At 35.3% G+C, this 26,357-nt stretch overlaps 1 protein-coding gene across 1 annotated transcript in view; it reads left to right on the top strand.

Moving 5' to 3' along the window:
- TTC6 (tetratricopeptide repeat domain 6) overlaps positions 1 to 26,357 on the top strand; it is a 205,300-nt gene that overhangs the window by 125,132 nt on the left and 53,811 nt on the right. The window contains exons 8-14 of the mRNA XM_068532443.1: positions 1,399 to 1,491; positions 3,596 to 3,670; positions 16,997 to 17,370; positions 19,087 to 19,549; positions 19,856 to 19,985; positions 20,826 to 20,998; positions 22,707 to 22,843. Coding sequence (XP_068388544.1) covers positions 1,399 to 1,491; positions 3,596 to 3,670; positions 16,997 to 17,370; positions 19,087 to 19,549; positions 19,856 to 19,985; positions 20,826 to 20,998; positions 22,707 to 22,843 — 1,445 coding nt within the window. The remainder of the gene's footprint in view (positions 1 to 1,398; positions 1,492 to 3,595; positions 3,671 to 16,996; positions 17,371 to 19,086; positions 19,550 to 19,855; positions 19,986 to 20,825; positions 20,999 to 22,706; positions 22,844 to 26,357) is intronic.

The raw sequence follows: 26,357 nt of genomic DNA, 5'->3' as shown, positions 1-26,357 counted from the left end.
TTCTGATGTATTTGTGGGGAGGAGGGTGATCTCCACGTCTTACTCCTTCGCCATCTTGAAGGTCTCCTTCCACATTCTCTTTTTAAAAAGCAATCATTGATTGTTAGTAGGTTCTGCTTTTCTGATATCTATAAAGTGCAGTGTTAAAATTTTTGTCCTTGTTACTGTTAAAAGTATTGTTTTAAGTATGTAATAGCTGCTATTCCATCATATTTGAATATTTTGTGCAAGCATATGACAAAATAGTTCCAAAATCTCTTGTGTGTCACATAGTTTGTCTTTGAAGAATAATGATGAAAGTGACCAGGTATCTTTCTGCAATGTCCAGTAATTCTCTTACCTTACATTGTGCTATAACTACTTTCCATAAATACAACAGAGAGGATGAACAAAAATTCAATGTTGGTGATTCCTAAATTACCCATAGCCTTCTGCATATCTGTTCCATTCTCAGTGATAACTGTGTGATACTCTTTTTAAAAATTTATTTATTCATTTATTTTTTTGGCTGCACTGGGTCTTTGTCGCGGCATGCAGGCTCTGTGGCGCGCGGGCTTCTCTAGTTGCAGTGCACGGGCTTAGTTGCGGTATGTGAGATCTTAGTTCTCCCACCAGGGATTGAACCCAGGCCCCCTGCATTGGGAGTGCTGAGTCTTAACACATGGATTGCCAGGGAGGTCCCTACGTGATACTTTTAAAAGTTGATTTTCTATTGAATAAATATTTAAAATTTTTGAAATGTTAGTTGAGACCTAAAAATTTCAGCAAACAAAGCAGTAGAAGGATTTTATTCATCATGTATCCACCGGGCTATGAAACTTAGGTCTTGTAGTTGTTTCTATATATCCAAATCTCTGATTACAAGATAGAGAAGTAGCACATTTAATAATAATCATAATTATTGCAGCAAGTCATCCTTACAACAATAAATATTTATATAATTTAATTGACTGAGTTAAAAGTATAAAGCATTTAAGGCAATTTTCATTCCAATTAATATTTAGAATGCTTACCTTTATTTGTCAGTGAATAGTTGCATATTTACAATAACTCCAAATGATATGTTTTGTTCATAATACTGATGTTGATATACTAAAGAGATTCAATGCCAACCTATGAGGTCACAGGGTCATTGATTTCTCCTAAGACCAGGGATGTCAGAAATAATGTAGAAGTATCTATTTGGCTAAAGTCCAATGCCAAAGCCAAACTGTGGGTTTTGGCCAAATACTTAGTCTGCAGCCAGACTTTGATGCATCTCTGGTGTTTTCTAGAATTCTACCTTTCCTGTATATTGCTCTTTTGGTAATAATGTTATACTATGAAGCAACAGTAATCATAGGCTTTTAAAAGTATTCCACTATATAGCTTAAAACTGTTATCTTTTTTTTATCACAGAGTGTGCAAGCAAGCAGAATTTTATTTGAGAAATTTACATCTGAAAGCAAGGAAAGTGTCATTACTTTAAATCAGTGTAGGAGAAGTTCTAGGGTAAGTATAATTTTTATTCTAAATTATTGGTTGGTGGCTTTATGTGACTACAGTTCAGATATTATTTCTAGCGATTTCAGAAATAATTTCTTGATGCTTCCTCATTCTGGGAAATGCCTCAGAATATTCACTAGTGTCTTTGCAGAGGACCTGTTTCCTCTTTCAAATCTGTGATCTTTATGACACTCAGAAGATGTTATTTACTAATCAATAGCAGGATATCTGCTGTGAGTTTTCCTAAAATTCCTAAAATGTCTGGGTTTGCACTCATTTAGCACTGCTTGCCCAGGTCTTAAATGATCAAAGGAACATGTTTATGAATCTTTTGACCAAATGCAGGGAGGGATTTGTTTATGGCTATGAAACAGAGTAAAACTGAATTCTCTAAATGGTGATTGGACTCATGCCCATGACGTTATTATCCCTACAGTGTATCTAAATAAACTAATTAATAAACACAATTGGGGAGAAAAGAGATAGTGACTGAGGGAAGAAGAAAGGTATGAAATTTATATTAGTGGTTTAATAAATATCTTGAACTTTATGAGGGACAAACAAGAAAGGGTTTTATTTTTCTTTCCTTAAGACCTTCAGCCCTTACTCCCCTTGGTGATATCCTGGGATGCTGAGTGTCACATAGTAGAGAGCCTTATTGACCTAGGACAAATCAAATCCCCATTCTGGTCAGTTACAGTAGGTTTAATATGTGTCTGTGCCTCCTTCCATATTCCCCATACAGTCAGGTAATACTTTTTTTTTGAGTAATATTTCTATTTAATATAGATCACTTTTGCTGTTTTTAACATATATCACTATTGCTTATTAAATATTTGTCCTCATATAGGTTTTATCTTTTTATTTTTCATTAGTCTGAGTGATATGGAGGTCATATCATTCTTGTTTTATCCACAGCACCTAGAACAGTGACCATCACTTAAAAACATAATTGAACCAACAAATGACACTTTCTAGTTTGGAATGCATAGCCTACTCTGGTAGCATTACTTATACCTACCTGTCAGATATTACTGTTTTTAACGGTTTCTAATCCATCCTCCCTATTGTCCCCTGCAATGTTCCTAAAACACAGGTGTAATTACAACACTCAATCTGAACAAACTGAATAACTCCACCTATCAAAGTCAGAGTGCTTAACTAAGCCTCATAACCTAGCCTTGACTATATTTACTATCTTACCTCCCATTATGCTTCTGCTTCCATGTAACCCCCAGGTACCCTGTACTCTGCCTGCACCAGAGTCCTAGGGGACTAAAATCCCAGCACTTTGACACTTCTCTGTGCTTGTTTAGGCTATTCCGTTGGCCTGGGATGTTCTCAACCCCTTCTCAGTTCATGGAAATGTCACTACCTTTTACAGGCCAGCCCTAATGCTACCTCTTCAAGCTGGTCAATCCAGGTTCCTTTCCATTCTGAATTGACCTCCACCTCTCCTGTGCTCTCTTTACACCTGATTCATGCTATCTTTACAGTCATTGTTACAGTTGCTTTGGATTATAGTTACTTCTTTATGTCTGTTTCCACCATCATACATGAAATATGTCATTTTTTTTGGTACTTTCTACTCTATTTGGTATGTTAGTACTTCACAACTCTTTTAGTATAATAGTTCTCATAGTAAGTAATAATATTTGTGTGGCCTTACGGGGTAAAAGGTTGAGGTTGCTCACGATTTAGAGGAGACTGTTCAGTAGCCACTGAAAAGTAGGAGGAACAGTAGCCGCTCCAGGTCCCACTAGCGCAGCCCCAGGGCTAAGAGGATTAATGGCCCAGCATATCTATGGCACATTTACACACACCTGGGCTACTTTCTGGAAACTTTAGTGTTTGTTATATATGTTGAATTAAAAAAATAAGATAGCTTCCATTATTATACACTTTTCAAAATTAATTGATGGATTTTAAGCTCTGCTCCCATCTGTGAAGTCAGTGATTTCAAAATCAGTAAGAACCTGTATTTTCATTAGTGTTTCTGCATTTCATTGATTTACTTAAACAGTTATTATTAGCCAATTGTCATATGATATTTTAGTTTACCAAATAGTGTCTAGAGTCAGTGTATATTTGTCATCTGATTATTTCACAGCTTTTTTTCCTAAGAAAATCTGCCTCATTTGAAAATATGCAAAAATGTTTCAGCATGCAATCTCCACAATTAAAGGTATGATAATTTTTCAGTTTTTGTTATTCAAAAGAAATGTTTACATCTCTAGTAATAATCGCCACCTATGCTTTTTGTTGGCTTTCCTGAAATAGTGTGATCACTTGATTCATCCAGAGTTGACTGAAATTTTGGATTCAACTGTGTATTTGGTAACCCCTGTAAGATTGTTGTTCATAGTACCAACTGAAGATTTTCAACATCTCTTGGAAGTGTCTCATATTCATACTTTGGCTTTACTTGGTATATTATAAATCAAGTCACTTATAATATTGATCTACACTTGCATTGGGCTCACAGTGTTAATGCATTTTCATGGACTCTATTCCAGTTTGGTCTTGAGCTACACAATCTCCTGATAAGAGGGAAGATGAGACAGATACTATCCTTGTTTTATATATGAAAAAGCAAAGGTCAGAAAGTGATAAGTGACAGAGCTAGTACTTAAACCCACACCTTCTCTTACCAAACGCAATGGACTTTCCTCTGCAACAAGAATCCATAAGCGTTTTTTTTTTTAACATCTTTATTGGAGTATAATTGCTTTACAATGGTGTGTTAGTTTCTGCTTTATAACAAAGTGAATCAGTTATACATATACATATGTTTCCATATCTCTTCTCTCTTGCATCTCCCTCCCTCCCACCCTCCCTATCCCACCCCTCTAGGTGATCACAAAGCACCGAGCTGATCTCCCTGTGCTATGCAGCTGCTTCCTACTAGCTATCTATTTTACGTTTGGTAGTGTATATATGTCCATGCCACTCTCTCACTTTGTCACAGCTTACCCTTCCCCCTCCCCATATCCTCAAGTCCATTCTCTAGTAAGTCTGTGTCTTTATTCCCATCTTACCACTAGGTTCTTCATGACCTTTTTTTTTTTTCCCTTAGATTCCATATATATGTGTTAGCATACTGTATTTGTTTTTCTCTTTCTGACTTACTTCAATCTGTATGACAGACTCTAACTCCATCCACCTCACTACAAATAACTCAATTTCGTTTCTTTTTATGGCTGAGTAATATTCCATTGTATATATGTGCCACATCTTCTTTATCCATTCATCCGATGATGGACACTTAGGTTGCTTCCATGTCCTGGCTATTGTAAATAGAGCTGCAATGAACATTTTGGTACATGACTCTTTTTGAATTATGGTTTTCTCAGGGTATATGCCCAGTAGTGGGATTGCTGGGTCGTATGGTGGTTCTATTTTTAGTGTTTTGAGGAACCTCCATACTGTTCTCCATAGTGGCTGTATCAGTTCACATTCCCACCAACAGGGCAAGAGGGTTCCCTTTTCTCCACACCCTCTCCAGTATTTATTGTTTCTAGATTTTTTGATGATGGCCATTCTGACTGGTGTGAGATGATATCTCATTGTAGTTTTGATTTGCATTTCTCTAATGATTAATGATGTTGAGCGTTCTTTCATGTGTTTGTTGGCAATCTTTTGAGTGCTGATCTTACGTTTAGTGGCATTGGCAAATAGCTCCCAGCTTTTGTTTTTCTCTCTGAAATCTGACACTCAGCTTCCTTGATTCTCCATGTTACTTGCTTCTAACTTGCTTTTAACCTGCTTAACTTTAACCTGCTTCCTATTTCATTTCTGACATTCTTCTTTCTTACCAACTTTTTGATTGTTCTGTTTTGTATCCCTGTACACTGACACCATCCTTAAGATTTTTCTATTGACATATAATTAATATATAACATTATATTAGTTTCAGGTGTACCACATAATTATTTGATACCTGTGTATATTGTGAAATGATCATCACAGTAAGTCTAGTTAACATCCGTCATCCCACATATTTACACTTTTTTCTTGTGCTGAGAACTTCTAAGAGCTACTTTCTTAACAACTTTCAAATATACAATACAGTATTTTAACTGTAATCACCATGCTGTACATTAAATCATCCCCAGGACTTATTCATTTTATAACTAAAAGTTTGTACCCTTTGACCACCACACCCAGTTTGCCCATCTCCTACTTCCTGCCTCTGGCAACCATGAATCTGTTCTCTGTATCTATGATGGTTTTGTTTGTTTGTTTGTTTTGTTTTTAGATTCTACATATAAGTGAGCTCATACAGTATTTCTCTTTCTCTGTCTGACTTATTTCACTTAGCAGAATGTCCTCAAGGTCCATCCATGTCGTTGCCAGTGGCAGGATTTCCTTCTTTTTTATGGCTGAATGACATTCTATTGTGTGTGTATATCTATATCTGTATCTATATCACATTTTCTTTATTCATTCATCTGTTGATAGCTAGATTGTTTCCATATCTTGGCTATTGTGAATGATGTGGCTATGAAAATGGGAGTGTGGATATCTCTTCAAGATCCTGATTTCATTTCCTTTGGATATATACCCAGAAGTGGGATTGCTGGATCATATGGTAGTTCTATTTTTAATTTTTTGAAGAGTCTCCATGCTGTTTCCATAGTGGCTGTACCAATTTACATTTCCCTCAACAGTGTACAAGGGTTCCAACACTTGAACTCACACTTCCAACACAGCCTCACCAACATTTGATGTCTCTTGTCTTTTTGATAATAGCTATTCTAACAGGTGTGAGATGATATCTCACTGTGATTTTTATTTGCATTTCCCTGATAATTAGTGACATTGAGCAACTTTTCATGAACCAGTTGGCCATTTGCATGTCTTCTTGGGAAAAATCTCTACTGAGTTTCTTTGCCCGTTTTTAAATTGGATTGTTTGTTTTTCTTGCTATCGAGTTGGAAGAGTTTCTTACATATTTTGGAATTAACTCCTTATGAGATAGATGGTTTGTAAATATTTTCTCCCATTTCATAGGTTGCCTTTTCATTCTGCAGATTGTTTATTTTGCTGTGCAGAGGCTTTTAAGTTTGATGTAGTCCCAGTTGTTTATTTTTGCTTTTGTTGCTTGTGCTTTTGGTGCCATATCCAAAAAATCATCACCAAGACCAACATCAAGGAACTTTTCCCTGTGATTTCTTCTAGTTTTACAGTTTCAGGTCTTACATTTAAGTTTTTAATTCATTTTGAATTAATTTTTGTGTGTAGTGTAAGATAGGAGTCCAATTTCATTCTTTAGCATGTGAATATTCAATTTTCCCAGGACAGTTTATTGAAGAACCTATACTTTCACCATTGAGTACTGTTGGCTCCCTTGTCGAATATTAGTTGACTATATATGCATGGGATAATTTATGAGATCCTGATTCTGTTCCATTGGTTTCTGTGTCTGTTTTTATGCCAGCACCATACTGCTTTGATTACTATAGCTTTGTAATAAAGTTTGAAATTAGGAATTCTTATGCTTCCAATTTTTTTCTTCTTTCTCAGAATTCCTTTGATTATTTGGGATCTTTTGTGGCTCCATATGAATTTTAAGATTGTTTTTTCTATTTTTGTGAAATATGCTATTGGAATTTTGATAGGTATTGTATTGACTCTATAGATGCTTTGAGTGGTATGGATATTCAAAAATACTAATTCTGATTCACGAATGTGAGATATCTTTTTATTATATTTATTTGTGTCTTCAACTTCTTTCATCAATGTATTGTAATTTTTAGTGTACAAATTCTTCACCTCCTTGGTTAAATTTATTCCTAAGTATTTTATCATTTTTGATACTATTGTAAATGAGATTACTTTATTTCTTTTTCAAATAATTCATTGTTAGTAAATAGAAATACAACTGATTTTTGTATGTTGATTTTGTATCCTGCAACTTACTGAATTCATTGATTAGTTCTAACAGTTTTTTCGTGGAGTCTCTAGAGTTTTCTCTATATATGATCCTATGATCTGCATACAGAGACAATTTTACTTCTTCCTTTCAGATTTGGATGGCTTTTCCCCTTCTTCTGTCCTACTTGCTTTGGCTAGGACTTCCAGTACTATGTTGAATAAAAGTGGCAAGAGTGAGCACTCTTGTTCCTGATTTTAGTGGGAAAGCTTTCAACCTTTCACTATTGAGTGTGAAGTTAGCTGTGAGTTTGTCATTTATGACCTTTATTATGTTGAGGTATGTTCCCTCTATAGCCACTTTGTTGAGAGTTTTTATCATGAAAGGATGTTGAACTTTGTGAAATGATTTTTATATGTTTATTGAGTTGATCATATGATCTTTATGTTTCATTCTATTAATGTGATGTATCACATCTATTGATTTGTGTATGTTGAATGATCCTTGCATCCAAGGGATAAATCTTATGTGATCATGTAGTATGATCTGTTTAATGTGCTGTTGAATTTGTTGCTAGTATTTTCTTGAGAACTTTTGCATCTATATTCATGGAATATTAGTTATAAAAAGAAGGAAATCTTGCCTTTTGTGACAACATGCATGGACCATGGGACATTATGATAAATGAGAGAGAAAGGGAGACTGGGTTTAAGATGGCAGCATAGGAAGACCCTGAACTGACCTCCTTCCATGACACAACAAATTTGAAGCTATATATGGAATAATTTTCCTCCAAAAAGGACCTGAGAACTAGATGAAGAGTGCTTCTACAACAAGGATAAAAGAGATGCATCTGGGTAAGTAGGAGAGCAGAGACATGATCTCACCTGAGACCCCACCCCAGGAATGGTGACCCACAATCAGGAGGGATCCCAAAACTTTCCCTCAAGGAATGAAGGGAGTGAGCCCACATCAGGAACCCCCACCCTTGTGTCCAGCAATGGAAAGGTGAGCCCCCAAAATGTCTGGTTTTGAAAATCAGTGAGGATTGAGTCCAGGAGAACCACTGAACTTTAGGGAATGGAGAACCTGCTCTTAAAGGACTCCTGCACAGATCCATTTGCCCTGAGATGCAGCACAAATGCAATAGTTTGAAAAACGCCTAGATCATAAGTGAGGGATGCCCACTTACTGATCTTAAAGCAGCTGCTGGAGAGGCAGGAACCTGTTGGGACTTTCTCTGGGGACAGAAGTGCTGGTGGGCACCATTTTTAAATCTCATTCTAACTTACTGATGAAGGAGTTGCTGGGTGCCATTTTTTGTGTTCTCCCTATAATCTGCTAGCGCCAGTGGGCATGCTCCACCCACCCCATGCTGAAACCAGGCCAGGTGAGTGCCCTGAGTACCTGCCAACACACACACTGTGCATCAGCCATGTTGGAACCGGGTTGGGTGAGTGCACCAAACCCTGTACACCCTATGACACAACTGTGTTGCAGTCAGGCAGGGCAAGTGCCCCAAGTTCCCCCCACCCTGTGCCACAGCAGCCATGCCACAACTGTGCTGGGTGAGCAAGAGCACCAAGCCTTGCTCTCTCTGTGTAGCAGCTGTGGCCTTGCTACAGCCAGCAGGTGCACACAGCCCACACAAGGAGCGCCCCTTGAATACCTGACTCTGGTGGCCAGGGGAAATTGTGCTTCTGGGTCCCACAGATCATTTTCTACTCAAGACCACTCCTTCAAGACTTGGAGAGGTGCTGTTTTGCCTAATCCATATAGAAAAACACAAAGAGTCAGGCAAAAGCAGAGAGAAGAATATGTTCCAAAAGAGTTCAAAGTAATGGTCAAAAGATGTTCACCAAATTTGGGAGAAGAATGGATGAACACAGTGAAAACAGCAAAGAGATAGAAAATATAAGAAAGTACCAAACTGAACTGAAAAATATACTTGAAGGGTTCAATAGCAAACTGGATGAAGGAGAAGAATGAATCAGCAAGTTGGAAGAAAAAGCAACAGAAATCACTCAGACAGGGCAGCAAAATGAAGAAAGAATTTTAAAAAGTGAAGATACCCATACAGTACTTGTCTTTCTCTATCTGACTTATCTCACTTAGCATAATGTGCTCAAGGTCTATCCATGTTGTCACAAATGGCAGGATATCCTCTTTTCTCATGGCTGAGTGGTGTTTCATTGTGTATACATACCACATAGTTTTTATCCATTCATCCTCTGATGGGCATCTGGGTTGTTTCCATACCTTGGCTGTTGTGAATACTGCAATAAACGTGGAAGTGCATTTAAAAAAAAAAAAAAGTGAAGATACCTTAAGGAATATCTGGTACAACATCAGGCAGAATAACATTCACATTATAAGGGTCCCAGAAGGAGAAGAGAGAGAGAAGGGGCCAGAAAAATTATTTGAAGAAATAATGGCTGAAAATTTTCCTAATCTGGAAAAGGACATCCAGGTCCAGGAAACCCAGAGAGTTCCAAATAATATGAACCCAAAGAGAAACACACTAAGACACATGAAAAAAGATAAGAATAAAGAGAGAATCTTAAAAGCAGCAAGAGAAAAGCAAGTTATTACATACAAGGGAAATCCCATAAGGCTACGAGCAGATTTTTCAGCAGAAACTTTAAAAGCCAGAAGAGAGTGGCATGATATAAAAACGTGCTGAAAGGGAAAAATCTCCAGCCAAGAATTCTCCACCTGTAAGGTTATTATTCAGAATTGAAGGAGAAATTAAGAGTTTTACAGATAAGCAAAAGCTAAAGGAGTTTACCACGACATCAGCCTTCTATGAAATATTAAAGGGACTTCTGTAAGCTGAAAAGAAAAGCCACTAAATTAATAAAAAGAAAACATATAAAAGTAAAAATCTCACTAGAACAGGTAAATATATAGTAAAGGTAGTGGATCAGTAACTTATAAAGCAAGTATGAAAGTTAAAAGACAAAAGTAGTAAAATTAAGTAAAATTACAATAATTAGTTAAGGAAAGCATAAAATAAAAGATGTAAAAGCTGTCATAAAAATATAAATGTGGGGGGGAGGAGTAAAAATGTAAAGCTTTAGGATGTGTTCAAAGTTGTTATCAAGTTAAAAGAAGATTGCTATATACATAGAATGTTATGTTGAGCCTCATGGTAACCACAAAGAAAAAACTTGTAAACGCACAAAAGAAAATGAGAAAGGAATCTAAAGCTAACACTAAAGAAAGCCAGCAAACCATAAGGGAACAGAGAAAAAAAAGGAGAAAGGAACAGAGAAGAACTACAAAAACATCCATAAAACAATTAAAATGGCAATAAGTGCATACATATCAATTATTACTTTAAATGTAAATGGACTAAGTTCACCAATCAAAAGATATAGAGTGGCTGAATGGATTAAAAAAAAAAACAAGACTCATCTATATGCTGCCTACAAGAGACTCATTTTATTTTATTTTATTTTATTTTAAATTAATTAATTAATTAATTTATTTTTGGCTGTGTTGGGTCTTCGTTTCTGTGCAAGGGCTTTCTCTAGTTGCGGCAAGCGGGGGCCACTCTTCATCGCGGTGCGCGGGCCTCTCACTATCGCGGCCTGTCTTGTGGAACACAGGCTCCAGACGCGCAGGCTCAGTAGTTGTGGTTCACGGGCCCAGTTGCTCCGCGGCATGTGGGATCTTCCCAGACCAGGGCTCGAACCCGTGTCCCCTGCATTGGCAGGCAGATTCTCAACCACTGCGCCACCAGGGAAGCCCAAGAGACTCATTTTAGAAGTAAGGACACACACAGATTGAATGTGAAGGGATGGGAAAAGATATTTCATGCAAATGGAAATGAGAAGAAAGCTGGTATAGCTATACTCATATCAGACAAAATAGCCTTTAAAACAAAGACTGTAATAAAAGACAAAGAAGGGCACTACATAATGATAAAAGGGTCAATCCAAAAAGAAGATATAGCGTTTACAAATATATATGCACCCAATATAGGAGCATCAAAATATATAAAACAAATATTAATGGACTTAAAGGGAGAAACTGAAAACAATACAATAAGGAGGGAACTTTAACAGCCCACTGAACAGTAATGGATAGATTATCCAGATAGAAAACCAATAAGGAAACATTGGTCTTAAATGACACATTAAACCAGATAGACTTAATAGATTTATAAAGAATATTCCATCCAAAAGCAGTAAAATACACATTCTTCTCAAGTGCATATGGAACATTTTGCAGGATAGATCATGTGTTAGGTCACAAAACAAGTCTCAACTTTCATGAAGATTGAAATCCTACCAAACATTATTTCTGACCACAAAGGTGTGAAACTAGAAATCAATTACAAGAAAAAAACAGGAAAACCATAAAAATGTGGAGATTAAACAACATGCTACTAGACAACCAATGGGTCATGGAAGAAATCAAAGGAGAAATTTAAAAAACACTTAGGGACAAATGAAGACAGAAGTACGGCATAGCAAAATCTATGGTATTCAGCAAAAGTGGTTCTAAGAGGGACTTTTGTAGCACTACAGTCCTGCCACAAGAAACAAGAAAAATCTCAATCTAACTTTACATCTAAAGGAACTAGAAAGAGAAGAAAAAAATGAAGCTGAAAGTTGGTAGAAGGAAGGAAAAAATAAAGATCAGAGTGGAAATAAATCGAGACTAAAAAGACAATAGGAAAGATCAGTGAAACTTAGCTGGTTCCTTGAGAAGATAAGCAGAATTGACAAGCCTTTAGCTAGACTACCCAAGAAAAAAAGAGAGAGGCTTTAAATAAATAAAATAAGAAATGAAAGAGAAGTTACAACTGATACCACAGAAATGCAAAGGATCATAAGAGAATACTATGAACAATTATATGCCAACAAAGTGTGCAACCCAGAAGAGAGACAAATTTCTAGAAACATACAACCTACCAAGGCTGAATCATGAAGAAATAGAAAACCTGAATAGACTGATTACTAATAAAGAGATTGAACTGGTAATCAAAAACCTCCCTCACTGGTGAATTTTTCCAAACATTCAAAGAAGATTTAATACCTATCCTTCTTAAACTCTTACAAAAAACTGAAGAGAAGGGAAACCTTCCAAACACATTGTATAAGGCCAGCATTCACCTGATACCAAAACCAGACAAGGGCACCACAAAAAAAGAAAGAAAGAAAGAAATTACAGACCAATTGTTTTTTGAACATAGACACACATATCCTCAACAAAATATTAGCAAACTGAATTCAACAGTACATTAAAAGGATCATACACCACGATCAAATGGGTTTTATCCTAGGAATGCAAGGATGGTTCAACACCCACAAATCAATCAACATGATGCATCTCATTAATAAAATAAAGGATAAAAATCATATGATCATCTCAATAGATGCAGAAAAAGCATTTGACAGAATTCAACATCCATTTATGAAAAAAACTCTCAACAAAGCAGGTATAGAGGGAACATACCTCAACATAAAAAAGTCATATGACAAACCCAAAACTAACATCATACTCAGCGGTGAAAAGCTGAAAGCTTTTTGCCTAAGATCAGAAAGAAGACAAGGATGCTCAATCTTGTTACTTCTGTTCAACGTAATACGGAAGTCTTAGCCACAGCAATTAGGCAAGAAAAAGAAACAAAAGACATCCACGTTGGAAAGGAAGAAGAAAATCTGTCATTATTTGCAGATGATATGATATTATATATAGAAAACTCTAAAGATAGCACCAAAAAACTATTAGAACTAATAACTGAAATCAGTAGTCACAGGATACAAAATCAATATACAGAAATCTGTGGTGTTTCTATGAACTAATAATGAAGTATCAGAGAGAGAAATTAAGAAAACAACCCCATTTACAATTGCATCAAAAAGAATTAAAATAGCTAGGAATAAATTTGACCCAGGAAATGAAAGACTTGTACACTGAAAACTATAAGACACTGATGAAAAAAACTGATGAAGACACAAGTAAATGGAAAGATATTCTGTGCTCATGGAATGGAAGAATTAATATTGTTCAAATGTCCATACTACCCTAAGCAATGTACAGATTCAGTGTAATCATTATCAAAATTCCAATGACATTTTGCACAGAACTAGAGCAAATAATTCCAAAATTTTGTATAGAACCACAAAAGATCCTGAATAGGCAAAATAATCTTGAGAAAGAAGAACAAAACTGGAGGTATCACACTCCCTGATTTCAACCTATACTACAAAATTATAGTAATCATATAGTATAGGCACAGACACACAGATCAATGGAACAGAATTGAGAGCCCAGAAATAAATCTACACATATATGGACAATTAATTTACAACAAAGGAGTCAAGAACACACAATGAAGTAAGGACAGTCTCTTCAATTAAGTGGTATTTGGAAAACTGGACAACCACATGCAAAAGAAGGAAACTAGACCACTGTCTTATACCATACACAGAAAACTAAAAATGGGTTAAAGACTTGAATGTAAAACCTGAAACCATAAACTCTAGGAGGGGGCATGGATGGTAATATCATTGACATTTGTCTTAGCAATGTTTTTATGGCTCTGATTCTGAAGGCAAGGGAAACAGAAGCAAATATAAACAAATGGAACTACTGAAACTATAAAGCTTCTGCACAGTGAAGGACACCATGATCAAAACAAAAAGGTAACCTATTGAATGGGAGAAAATTATATATCTGATAAGGGGTTAATATCCAAAATATATAAAGAATTCATACAACTCAACAACACAAAAACAACATGATTAAAAATGGGCAGAGGATCTTAATAGACATATTTCCAAAGAAGATATACAGGTAGCCCAACAGGCACACGAAAAGATGTTCAACATCACTAATTATTAGGGAAATGCAAATCAAAACCAGTGAGCTATTACCTCACACCTGTTAGAATGGCTGTTATCCAGAAGGCAAGAAGTAACAAGTATTGGAGAGGATGTGGAGAAAAGGGAACCCTCTTACACTGTTAGTGAGATTGTAAATTTGTGCAGCCACTATGGAAAACAGTATGGAGGTTCCTCAAAAAATTAAGACTAGAATTATCATGTGATCTGGGTATTCCACTTCTGGGTGTTTACCCAAAGAATATGAAAACACTAATTGGAAAAGATATATGCACTCCTATGTTCATTGCAGCATTATTTACAATTGCTGAAATATGGAAACAACCTAAGTGTGCATCCATGGATGAATGAATAAAGAAGATGTATATATATATATATATATATATATATAGTGATTATATATATATGTGTATATATACACATATATATGTGTGTGTGTGTGTCTTATACATATACATGCACACACACAATGGACTACTACTCATCCATAAAAAGAATGAAATCTTGTCACTTGTGACAACGTGGATGGACTTTGAGGGTATTATTCTAGGTGAAATAAGTCAGAAGGAAAAAGACAAATGTCATATGATTTCACTCGTGTGTGGAATTTAAAATGAAACAAAACCAAAATAAATAAACAAACAAATCAAAACCAAAAGAAACTCATAGATACAGAGAACAGATTGTTGGTTACCAGAGGAGAAGGGGGCTTGAGGGGTGAGGAAAAGGGGTGAAGGGGGTCAGCTTTATGGTGATGGACGGTAGACTTTGGGGGTGGTCAGTTTGTAGTATATACAGATGTTGAATGAGAGTGTTGTACACCTGAAACTTACATAATAAAAAGTATAATGATAAATACTGTTCTTACTTATATGTGGAATCTAAAAAGCAGAACTTACAGAAACATAGATTAGAATTGTGGTTGCAAGGGCTGGGGCAGGAGAAGAGGAATGGGGAGATGTTTGTCAATGGGTATAAACCTTCATTTATAAGATAAATTCTGGGGCTCTAATGTACAGCATGGTGACTATAATTAACAATACTATACTATATACTTGAAAGTTGTTAAAAGAGTATATCTTAAATGTTATCACCACACAAAAACAATGGTAATTATATGAGGGGATTGAGGTGTTAACTAACCTTATCGTGGTAATCATTTCACAGTATATATGTTTATCATATCATTACACAGCATACCTTAAGCTTATATATGTTATATGTCAATAATATCTCAGTAAAGCTGGAAAACAAACAAAAAACCCAAACCTACCTGGTAGTTCTGCTTTATAGTTATAGATTCTGTCAGTAATTCCTTCTCAAGTGTTCTACAGAGCTGCATAATTCATAGCTAGTCAGCAAGCGGGTAATATGAAAATCTTACATTCTACTTTTTTTCAGGCATGTTCTACTTTTTCTTGGTACATACATATGTGTTTACTTTTCTTGATATATACATATACATACACATACAACTATTCTATAGTCTGTATTTGTCTATTCTCGATTCTAATTACATATTGAGTTGAATACAATTTCTTGAGATGGGGGAAGTATATATAGTAAGTCACAGAGAGGGTCAATATTCCTATTGCACTTTAGTACATCTTAAAGTATATAACCAGCTTGTATGGAATTGTTATATTTGGAATTTGGGCCTATATTCACTATAAAGAAAAATATTTCTGTAACAAATTATTATTTACTAGGAAAATTAAATGCAGTTAATTTAGTGACAATAGCTCAAAAGGCAAGAAATGCTGTATCAAAGGATTGGAACTGATCTCTCTTTTATTAATAATGAGTGTTGTTAGAGTTTCAAGTTACTAATGCATAATTATTGTAAATTATTAATGTATTATATTAATATTATTATTAAAAATTAAGTTGGTTCTCTAATGATTAGATAAAATGAATATGAGGCTGAAATTCTGTTATTTAAGCCTGTAAATATTGAATTGAAAATAATTGAATACTATGTATAGAAATTCAATATTGTTAGGGTGCTTTTGAAAATAGACTTACAAATTGATTTTATTTATTTATTTATTTACTTTTGGCTGCGTTGGGTCTTCAATGCTGTGCACGGGCTTTCTCTAGTTGCAGTGAGTGGGGGCTACTCTTCGTTGTGGTACACGGGCTTCTTATTGCGGTGGCTTCTCTTGTTGTGGAGCACAGGCTGTAGGCACACGGGCTTCAGTAGTTGTGGCACATGGGCTCAGTAGCTGTGGCTCGCGGGCTCTAGAGCACAGGCTCAGTAGTTGTGGCACACGGGCTTAGTTGCTCCGTGGCATGTGGGATCTTCCTGGACCAGGGATTGAACCCATGTCCCCTGCATTGGCAGGCGGATTCTTAACCACTGTGCCACCAGGGAAGTCCCACAAATTGATTTTATAAGGTAAGGCATTTTAATAATTTTTGCCCATTCTACCACTTTTTTTTGCATTAAGCTAAAAGTAGAGCAAATACTTTATTTGGATATGTAAAGAGCATTCATTTCTAATTAAGAATATATAAAATCACAATTAATTCATATCTACTTTATGGTGTTACTTTTATGTAGCTATTGCAATGTCATGTGACCAAATTATTGCACTTTGCTTTAACTAACCCACTGTTAACTTATATGCTCACTTTTGAAAAACATCAAGAATAGATTTAAAATTTTTCAATAGTGACCAAATTACATTAATAGCAATTGTAACTGAATTAATTTTAAATGTACAGCAACTAAATTGATTTTATATTTTTTCTGTTTCTTTATCTCCTTATAAATAAGAGAGTAAAATCTGCAGTTGAGTTGAAGAAGGAGGAGACCATAACTCCATTAGAGATTAAGGATGACATGCAAAGCAATATGAAAGAGGTGATGTTTCAAAAAACAAAGGAGTTGGAGCATTGGATGGCTGAGCAAAATGAAACTGAGGAACCCGTCTCTGTGAAAGAAAATATAGATACTATCTTAGACAACATGCAGGGCAGATACAGTTCGAGAGACCTGTCTCTCTCTCTCATTGAAACATCTAGACAAGCTGGCATTACTTACGTTGTTTATCCCAAGAAAAAGAAGATGAAACTGAAGAAAGGATTGAGACTCAGTAAACTTACACTTGTGTATGATGAGTTATCCAAGCCTCCAAAAACTCTTAAAAGGTCTTGTTTAATCAACAATTGTTATAGTTTAAGAAATGTATTGTGGTTTGGGCCTTAATTTTATAATTCACTCATTGAAGGATCCTTTTGTGTGTGTATTTCCTGGGCCCATCTCAGTCAGGATCCCAGGAGTAAACAGCACTCTCAATTTAGAATAATTCTAGGAAGGTATAACAAGGGCAATTTACAAAGATGTCAGGGCATAGGGAAACCACAAATGATAGAGTAGTATCCTGGGACTAGAAATAATAGAGCCAATCTCTACCCCTAAGTATGAGAGGACAAAAAGAGGGAGTGATTACTAGAACCTGGAAGAAAGAAATTGTATGGAAAGGATTTCCTTGAAATAAGTAGTGAACTTTGGTCAAAGATCATGGCCAGTGTGAGGCAACCCTTCAGGAGGGGACCAGAGGAATAAATACTTTGACTTCACTCTTTACCTTTTCAGGGCTCCTAATTGTACATATTTGATTAGAAGACAGCAAGGGATCCTATGTCTGTAGTCTGTACAGACTAGTACTCCAGGGCAAAGAGCAAGGTAGAGAAGGATAGAGATAAATGTGCAGGTGGAGACGAAACCTATTTGGCACAGATGGTCCTTCTAAGGTGACATTTGACCAGAAATAGTAATTGGGAAGGAGTCAGCCACTCAGAAGGACTGGAAAATGCAGTACCCTTGAGGCTTGCTCTGTGCCTGGAACAGTGGGAGGCGAGAAAGTAGTGTTATTAGAGATACTTGCTGGGGTCTTATCATGTAGAGTCTTGTAGACTGTGGTGAAAAGTTTGATTTGTGTTCTAGGTACTAGAGAAAACTCTTGGAGGGAGTGACATGATCTGATTTACATTTGTTTAAAAAAAAACATGCTAGCTGCCATGTGGAGAATGGATGAGACCAAGAGGAGAAGTAGGGAACTAAGAAGTTATTGTACTCTAGACAGAAGAGATGATGGTGGCTTGCACTAGAGTGTGGAGCAGAGTGGGGAGTGTCACAGAGTAAGGAAAGGGAAGGGTACTGATTTTTCTCACTTTTATTCTCCTACTTTTAGCACGGGTCTTTCTCATAGTACACGCTCAGTAAATATTAATGAAATGATGGGGTGTGATTTTTTTTTTCTTCCGATAGAATGTGTTTATTCTATCTTGTGTGGCTAGTACAGCACTGGCATGCATAAATTCTACTGAATGAAAACTGTGTGGGAAATGGAGAGTTTGAGGAGGATAATCCTAGAAACATACCATTTGAAAGCTTACTACATGTCATCTAATTTGATAGCCTACTAAGTTTGGGATGGAGTCTGGGATGTTTTTTTGTTAACCTGTTGTGGAGTCAAATCTTTCCTTCTTCCTCAAGTTCATGTCCTTGTGAACCATTTAGATGTCATTTCCTTTCTCACATCAAGTTTTAACTCCTCATTTCTCCATTGTATTTCCTCTGGTTGGTGGTAGGGGTGTAAATTAAGCCTGAAGGGAGCACTGACCCTTTATTTCAGTTCTCTACAAAGGCTGCATCTTTAATAACAGTCTTCTGCTTTCATAAACTCACAGAGATTCTTCATATGATCTCAATGAATGAACAGGAGGACTTGGTTTGCATAAAAGTACCATGTAATTTTATTTTGGTAACAGAGAAATAGTAATTTTGTCTGTGGCTGAGTTGATTTATTCATTATAAAAATTATATTTCTGTAATTTAAAAATCACTCTTTTGAATACTAGATCAGAGTCTCATGGAATCCTTCCTGGACAGAAGAAATTTTTGCTCAAAGTTCCACTATATGAACATCTATTACGGTGTCCCAGTCTACCTTTGTGTTTAAATTTTGACAAATTTGCCCAAAGTAAAGGAAGAATTCCAGAAAATAGTGGTCCTCAAACATGGGCTCTTGACTTGTTCTCTAAGCCTAAACAAAAGAAGACAACCCCAAGAGAGACAGTTGTTAAAATATCTGTTCATGAAGACTTGTCTGAAAGAGTGAAAAAAACACCGAAAATAGAATTGAGTGATTCTTTGGAGTCTGGTCTTCCTCCAGCGGTCATTAGACATTATGAATCCGAAGTGGAGATCTTGACTGAAGAAATAAATAGTAAGAAGACATATCCTGCATTTTTATATTGTAGGCGTGGAGCTCTTTATAGGAAACTGGGAAAGTTCCAGAGTGCCATGAATGATCTACAGGAAGTAAGTTTTTATTTAATCAAAATAATAATATTAACAATTTATCCTTGCTTATAACTATATATTAACTTTTACTAGAATTTTGAACAATGAATATTTGTATTATACATACGGGATTGTGAAATTATGATTATTGGCATTTTCAAATAATTAACATTAAAAACACTTGATTTTGTCTGTCAGATTGGGAGGCATCATTTTATACTATACACGTACAAAGCCATTGGGATCCATAATGTTTGAAAATTTATTTGATGGGATATCTTCCCTTAAATCAATTTAAATTGAATTTATACATTTATTTTCTAGGCTATACTCTTGGAGCCATTGTTTCTCAATGCCTATTGGCACCGACATTTCATTTATCTTTTCCAAGGCAGAATTAATGAAGCTTTGGATGACTTGAATTATATAAATAAATATAATAAAAATAATGCAGGTGGGTTGTCTGTGCAGTTATATTACTTAGATCTTTACCTAAGCTTTGGTCATTTAGCTGTATAAAGATACATAATTCAAGACATATACATCTCCACAAATGGTTGTGACTTCCTAAGTTAAATTTACTCTTGATATCATATATTTAGGACTGTTTGTGATCCTATTGTTTTAAAAATACTTATCATGGTTTGAAATGTTAATGTCCTTGGTATACATTACAATAAATTGGTTCCTTACTGCTCATCCCGTAAGAAGAATATGAACTTACAATTTTTAGTTATAGAAAATAATTTACAGATTTAGCCTGAATTAGAGTTGTAGCGTTCTTAAGACTTCACATTTACGTTTGTGTTTACGTACCATTCTCTAACCAACTTGAATGACTAGACATGGAACTTTTGGGGAATGAGAAAATGTCATATTCATCTTTGTATCTCCAGCACCCACAACATACCCCTAGAATATAACATGAGCTTAATAAATGTTTTTTTAAATTTGTGCTGATCTCTGCTAAAAGTCCATAAGATTTTGTACCATCAAAATATAACTTTTTACTATGAACGTTAAAGGATTATGAAACATTTCAGATATACAAAAAAGAAAAGTTAATTTTTGTTATTTCATAGTGAAATTGAAAACACTTTTAACCATAAGTATTTATCCAGGCTTTGAGAACAAATTTTGCATTGTTGAAATAAAAAACAAATCTTAAGTTAAATGGCAAAGAAAGTATAATAGAGATACATTATTCTAAGACTACAGTTTTGGAGGGTGAAGGATTCATCTTTAAAAATTTAGGACTGTAACACTAAATTTTACCTTTTTAAATTTTCTTTAGAGGCATATTTTTCAAGGGCAGAAATTTTCAGAGGAAAAAAAGACAGTACTTTGGCAATTCTAAATTATACTCAAGCAATTAAGTGCAAGCCCATGGATGCTGATATGTATTTCAGGAGGGGTGAGATGTACGAAATAGAAAACAAAGTACTGGCCATTGATGACTTTTCTAAAGTAAGCTGTATCACATATAATTCTGCCATTTATATATTTTAGAGCATGATATTCTCATCCTAATATTACAGCAAATTGTTGAAATTCTTTCATATGTTATATAATCAAAATTAGTTTATTTTAGATTAGGCCCTAGAACATTCGTTACTGGGATTGATATTAACAGTATGTCAATGATTTTTTTGAATGGATGGATTTACATCAGAGTCAGGTGTGGGAGTATTGAGGCAAGAGGCAACTTTGAGGGGGACTTGACTTTTCCAGCTCTCTTCTCTTGGACTATGAAGCAGTGAAAAAAGAAACCTTTGAAGATTGCTTTTTTCTTTCAAACAATGGAGAAAATCATTTTCTGATTCTTAACTCTTGAGACGTAGCTGATTCTCTTCTGCAGCAAACCTATCTGCTTTAAAAGAAAGCTGTGCTCACTGGCTCATTTATTCATTCATTCATTCATTTACTCACAAATATTTATTGGCTAAGGCACTGTGTAGCGTAATGTAGTGGATAAATCTTGGTGAATAAAACAGACATGCTTCATGCTTACATGGAGCCTATAGTTTAAAGGACAGATATTAAAGAAATAAATATATACACTAATATATAATTACAAATTGTGATGAATGCTATGATGGAAATAAAGATGATGGGAGGCAATTTATGTTTGGTTGGGGGATATTAGAGAATTCCCTTGAGGAAGTGAATCTTAGCTGAACTGTATTTTGAGGCTAGAATCAGGCAGATATTCCACTGATTGCGGCAGAATTGTAACCATGAACTCCTGACTTTAAATTCTTAGTTCTTAGTACAATTGAGAACTTAGATGTTATTTAAATAATTTAGCTTTTCATGTTCCCAACTGCCCTGTTTCTTAATCTATGATGGTTAGCCACATACTTGACTTTCTTTTGCTTCAAGAGAATATTATAAGTTTTGGTAACTTCTTGTCTAGAAGTGACCACAAATCTCTTTTGAAGACATTAAAATTATTAAAAATATCTTTTCTGATCATTTCCTTTATCTAGCACCAATAGTTTAAAGATTGACTAATGCAGCAACTTGAGGTCAAACAAACTTCAGAATCTTTAGAGTTTTTTTTCCCATTTTAAAAATACTTCATAATCTTTGTGCTTCATTTTTCTCCCCACTATCAATAGGCAAGAAACTTTACAGCTGAGTTTACCATGATTTAGTCTCGTTACTCTATTGCCTTGTATGTCAATGTGAAATGAATGAACCATGCCAATACCAATTCATTTCTTTTCACCATTTTAGGGACTAAATTAATCCATATTTAATTTCATTGAATCAGCCTTGATGTGATCTAATACATATCATCGTTAATTGGAATAAAATGCTATGATAGATCCAATATAACCCTACTCTAGCTGAACAATTACTTACGAGGTTTTATTAATAAAAATTTTAGTGGGCAGAAACCTTGGCTTCTTGTATTTGCTGTTTTTTTTGTTTTTTTTTTTTAATAAAACCTCCCCTTTCTAGAATTTGATGACAAATGGACTTCCTAAAGGCATGGTCTTCAAATGCAAATCTGAAAGTTCTGGCATCTTAAAGTAGTTTGTTTTATGTAATCTGAAATTAAAAACATGGTTTTCAGTCCATTTAGTTTGCTATAGGATTACATACTTTTCTTGTTTATTTTTTCATTATGTGATATGTTTTTGTGCCTCCCCTCCACACGCCCGTGCAGTGTATCTTTTATGATCCCAGAAGAACAGATGCATTATTTAAACGTGGGATGTTCTACTATGAAAATGAAAACTGGATTGCAGCTGAAGAGGATTTTACAGCCTTGTTAAATATAGATCCCCAAAATTCTCAAGCAAGGTGAGAATTATTTTAGATATGGTTTTTGAATGTTTTTTTTTTTTTGAAATACATTCCCAGGAAAGAAAATTTCTTGAAATACATCAGACAGCCCTTTAAAAGTAGTGAATCGATTTTTAGTGCTACTAGTGAAGGAAAATCTTTACCTATACCCTAAGAGTGGTGGGTAGTTTAACTTAAATGGCATGAAATGATAATTTAGAATTGTTTCATTTGCATTTCCTGAATACTAGTTACATTATCAATTTTTGAAGTATTAACCTATATTTTGTTTCTTTGGATTTCTTTTCATATACTTTGTATTCATTCAGTACAGAGAACTGTTCATATAGATTTCTGTGCTATCTTATTGTAACTGGGATATTAAACTTTGCTCTTCCAACCTTATTGTGCATAATGCAATTTCCATTTTGTTGCTTTTCTTTTCATCTAAGTTTTGTTTTGAAGAGGCTTAAAATGTGTATGTAGCCATACCTATTCATCTCTTCACTCACAGTTTTTGTTTAATATTAACATTTTTATAGAAAAATACAGCAGGCATCCAAAAAAAGTATACAAAGTACAAACATACAGCTTAATGACTTATCACAATGTAAATGCTCGTGTAACCATTATCAGGTCAAGAAACAACATTTCTAGCACCCCCTTGTGCCTTTGCCTTCCTGAGAAGGTAACCACTGTCCTGACTTTGTGTTTCTTTATAGTTTCAACACATAAGTATGTGTCCCTAAACATTCTTGGTTTAGTTTTGCCTTTTTTTTTTTTTGAACTTTATATAAAGAGAATCATAAAGTAGTTTTCTTTCAATTCTAACTTATTTCATTGAATATTATGTACTATTGCATGTGGCTGTAGTTTGCTCCTTTTAATTTTTGTATAGTATTCAGTTACATGAATATATTACAGTTTACTTATCCATTCTACTGTTGATGGACAGTTGAGTGTTTCTAATTTTTTATGATCACAAATACTGTTTCCTTCAACTTTCTTGTACATGACACACATATACTCATTTCCTTTGGATGCACAAGTAGGGGTAGAACATCTGGTACATAGGGTATGCAGTTGTTCAGCTGTAGGGCCAAACTAATTTTACAAACTGGTTGTACTACCAGCAATATATGCAGGCTACAGACCAGTACTGGCTACTATTATAACTTTCAAATTTTAGCCATCCTAGTGGGTATGTAGTATTATCTCATTTAGTTTGAATTTTCATTTTCTTCATTACTAACATGATTATTCATTTTCAAAATTTTCTTAACCATTTGGATTTTCTTTTTTGTCATTCATGACTTTTGGGTTGTTGGTCTTTTTTCTTATTGATTTGTATGAACTATTACGTACTCTTGATACAGGCCCTTTGTTGGTTATATTTGCAGCACATTTTTTTCCTGCTCCGGATTGTCACTGCACTCCTTAAATAATTGTCTTTTGGTAAACAAAGTTTTAAAATGAAACATAGTCTGATTTAGTAACCTTTTTCTTTAAGGTTAGTGCTTTTTGTGTACTATAAGTAAGTTTTCCCTACTTTTGTGTCATGTAGATATCCTCCTGTCTGATCTTCTAGAAGGTTTATTGTTTCTCTTTTAAAGTTAGATTTACAGTACACCTAGAATCAATTCTTGTATATGATGTGAAGTAAGGAAACAAATTTCACTTTTTCTACATGCATATTCAATTTTCCAAGCAACATTTAATAAAAAGCCTGTGCCTTTACCATTGCTTTGCAGTGTTAGCTTTGTAGGAAATGAAGATCCATGTATGGGTGGATCTATTTCTCAGTCTCTTTTTCTATTTTGCAGGTTTTAAAAAAATCTATCTTTGCACCAATACTATGCTGCCTTAAATACTATAGTTTCATAATAAGTCTTGAAATCCAGTAGAACAGTTCTTTTTTCTTTTATTTATTTATTTATTTATTTATGGCTGTGTTGGGTCTTCGTTTCTGTGCGAGGGCTTTCTCTAGTTGTGGCAAGCGGGGCCACTCTTCATCGCGGTGCGCGGGCCTCTCACTGTCGCGGCCTCTCTTGTTGCGAAGCACAGGCTCCAGACGCACAGGCTCAGTAATTGTGGCTCACGGGCCCAGTTGCTCCGCGGCATGTGGGATCTTCCCAGACCAGGGCTCGAACCCGTGTCCCCTGCATTGGCAGGCAGATTCTCAACCACTGCGCCACCAGGGAAGCCCAGAACAGTTCTTTTGATCTGTCAAAATTGTCAGAGCATTCCTTGGCTTTTTTGCATTTCCAAACACATTGAGTTGGTTTAAACTATATGAAAATTGACTTCTTTATAGATCAAAATAGTAAAATTTCAAAATTTCATACGGTTTAACCTAACAGAATCAGGAGGTCAACTTCTGTGACAATTCCTTTGTATTTTGATTGGGGTTACAGTGAATTTATAGAGCAGTAGGGGGAAGTTGACATCCTAACAATTTTGAGTCTTTTCATGTATACATACGGTACATTCTGTTTCTTTAGGTCTTCATTCCTTTTGGTCAGTAATGTTTCATAGTTTGTGTAAAGAAGTCTTTTTCATATCTTTTCCTTTTTTAAAATTAATTAATTATTTAATTTTTAAAACATCTTTATTGGACTATAATTGCTTCACAACATCTTTATTGGAGTATAATTGCTTTACAATGGTGTGTTAGTTACTTTATAACAAAGTGAATCAGCTATACATATACATATAACCCCATATCTCCTCCCTCTTGCGTCTCTCTCCCACCCTCCCTATACCACCCCTCTAGGTGGTCACAGAGCACCGAGCTGATCTCCCTGTGCTATGTGGCTGCTTCCCACTAGCTATCTATTTTACATTTGGTAGTGTCTATATGTCCATGCCACTCTCTCACTTTGTCCCAGCTTACCCTTCCCCTTTCATGTGTCCTCAAGTCCATTCTCTAGTAGGTCTGTGACTTTATTCCCGTCCTGCCCCTAGGTTCTTCATAACCTTTTTTTTTTTTCTTTAGATTTCATGCATATGTGTTAGCGTACGGTATTTGTTTTTCTTTCTGACTTACTTCACTCTGTATGACAGACTCTAGGTCCATCCACCTCACTACAAATAACTCAACTTCGTTTCTTTTTATGGCTGAGTAATATTCCATTGTATATGTGCCACATCTTCTTTATCCATTCATCTGTCGATGGACACTTAGGTTGCTTCCATGTCCTGGCTATTGTAAATAGAGCTGCAATGAACATTGTGGTACATGACTCTTTCTGAATTATGGTTTTCTCAGGGTATATGCCCAGTAGTGGGATTGCTGGGTCATATTATAGTTCTATTTTTAGTTTTTTAAGGAACCTCCATACTATTCTCCATAGTGGCTGTATCAATTTACATTTCCACCAACAGCACAAGAGGGTTCCCTTTTCTCCACACCCTCTCCAGCATTTACTGTTTGTAGATTTTTTGATGATGGCCATTCTGACTGGTGTGACGTGATACTTCTTTGTAGTTTTGAGTTGCATTTCTCTACTGATTAGTGATGTTGAGCATTCTT

Source organism: Eschrichtius robustus, chromosome 1 (assembly GCF_028021215.1).
Source record: "Eschrichtius robustus isolate mEscRob2 chromosome 1, mEscRob2.pri, whole genome shotgun sequence".
NCBI lineage: Eukaryota > Metazoa > Chordata > Mammalia > Artiodactyla > Eschrichtiidae > Eschrichtius > Eschrichtius robustus.
Note: the sequence above shows the minus strand (reverse complement) of the source record. Positions and strands in the feature narration are given on the sequence as shown.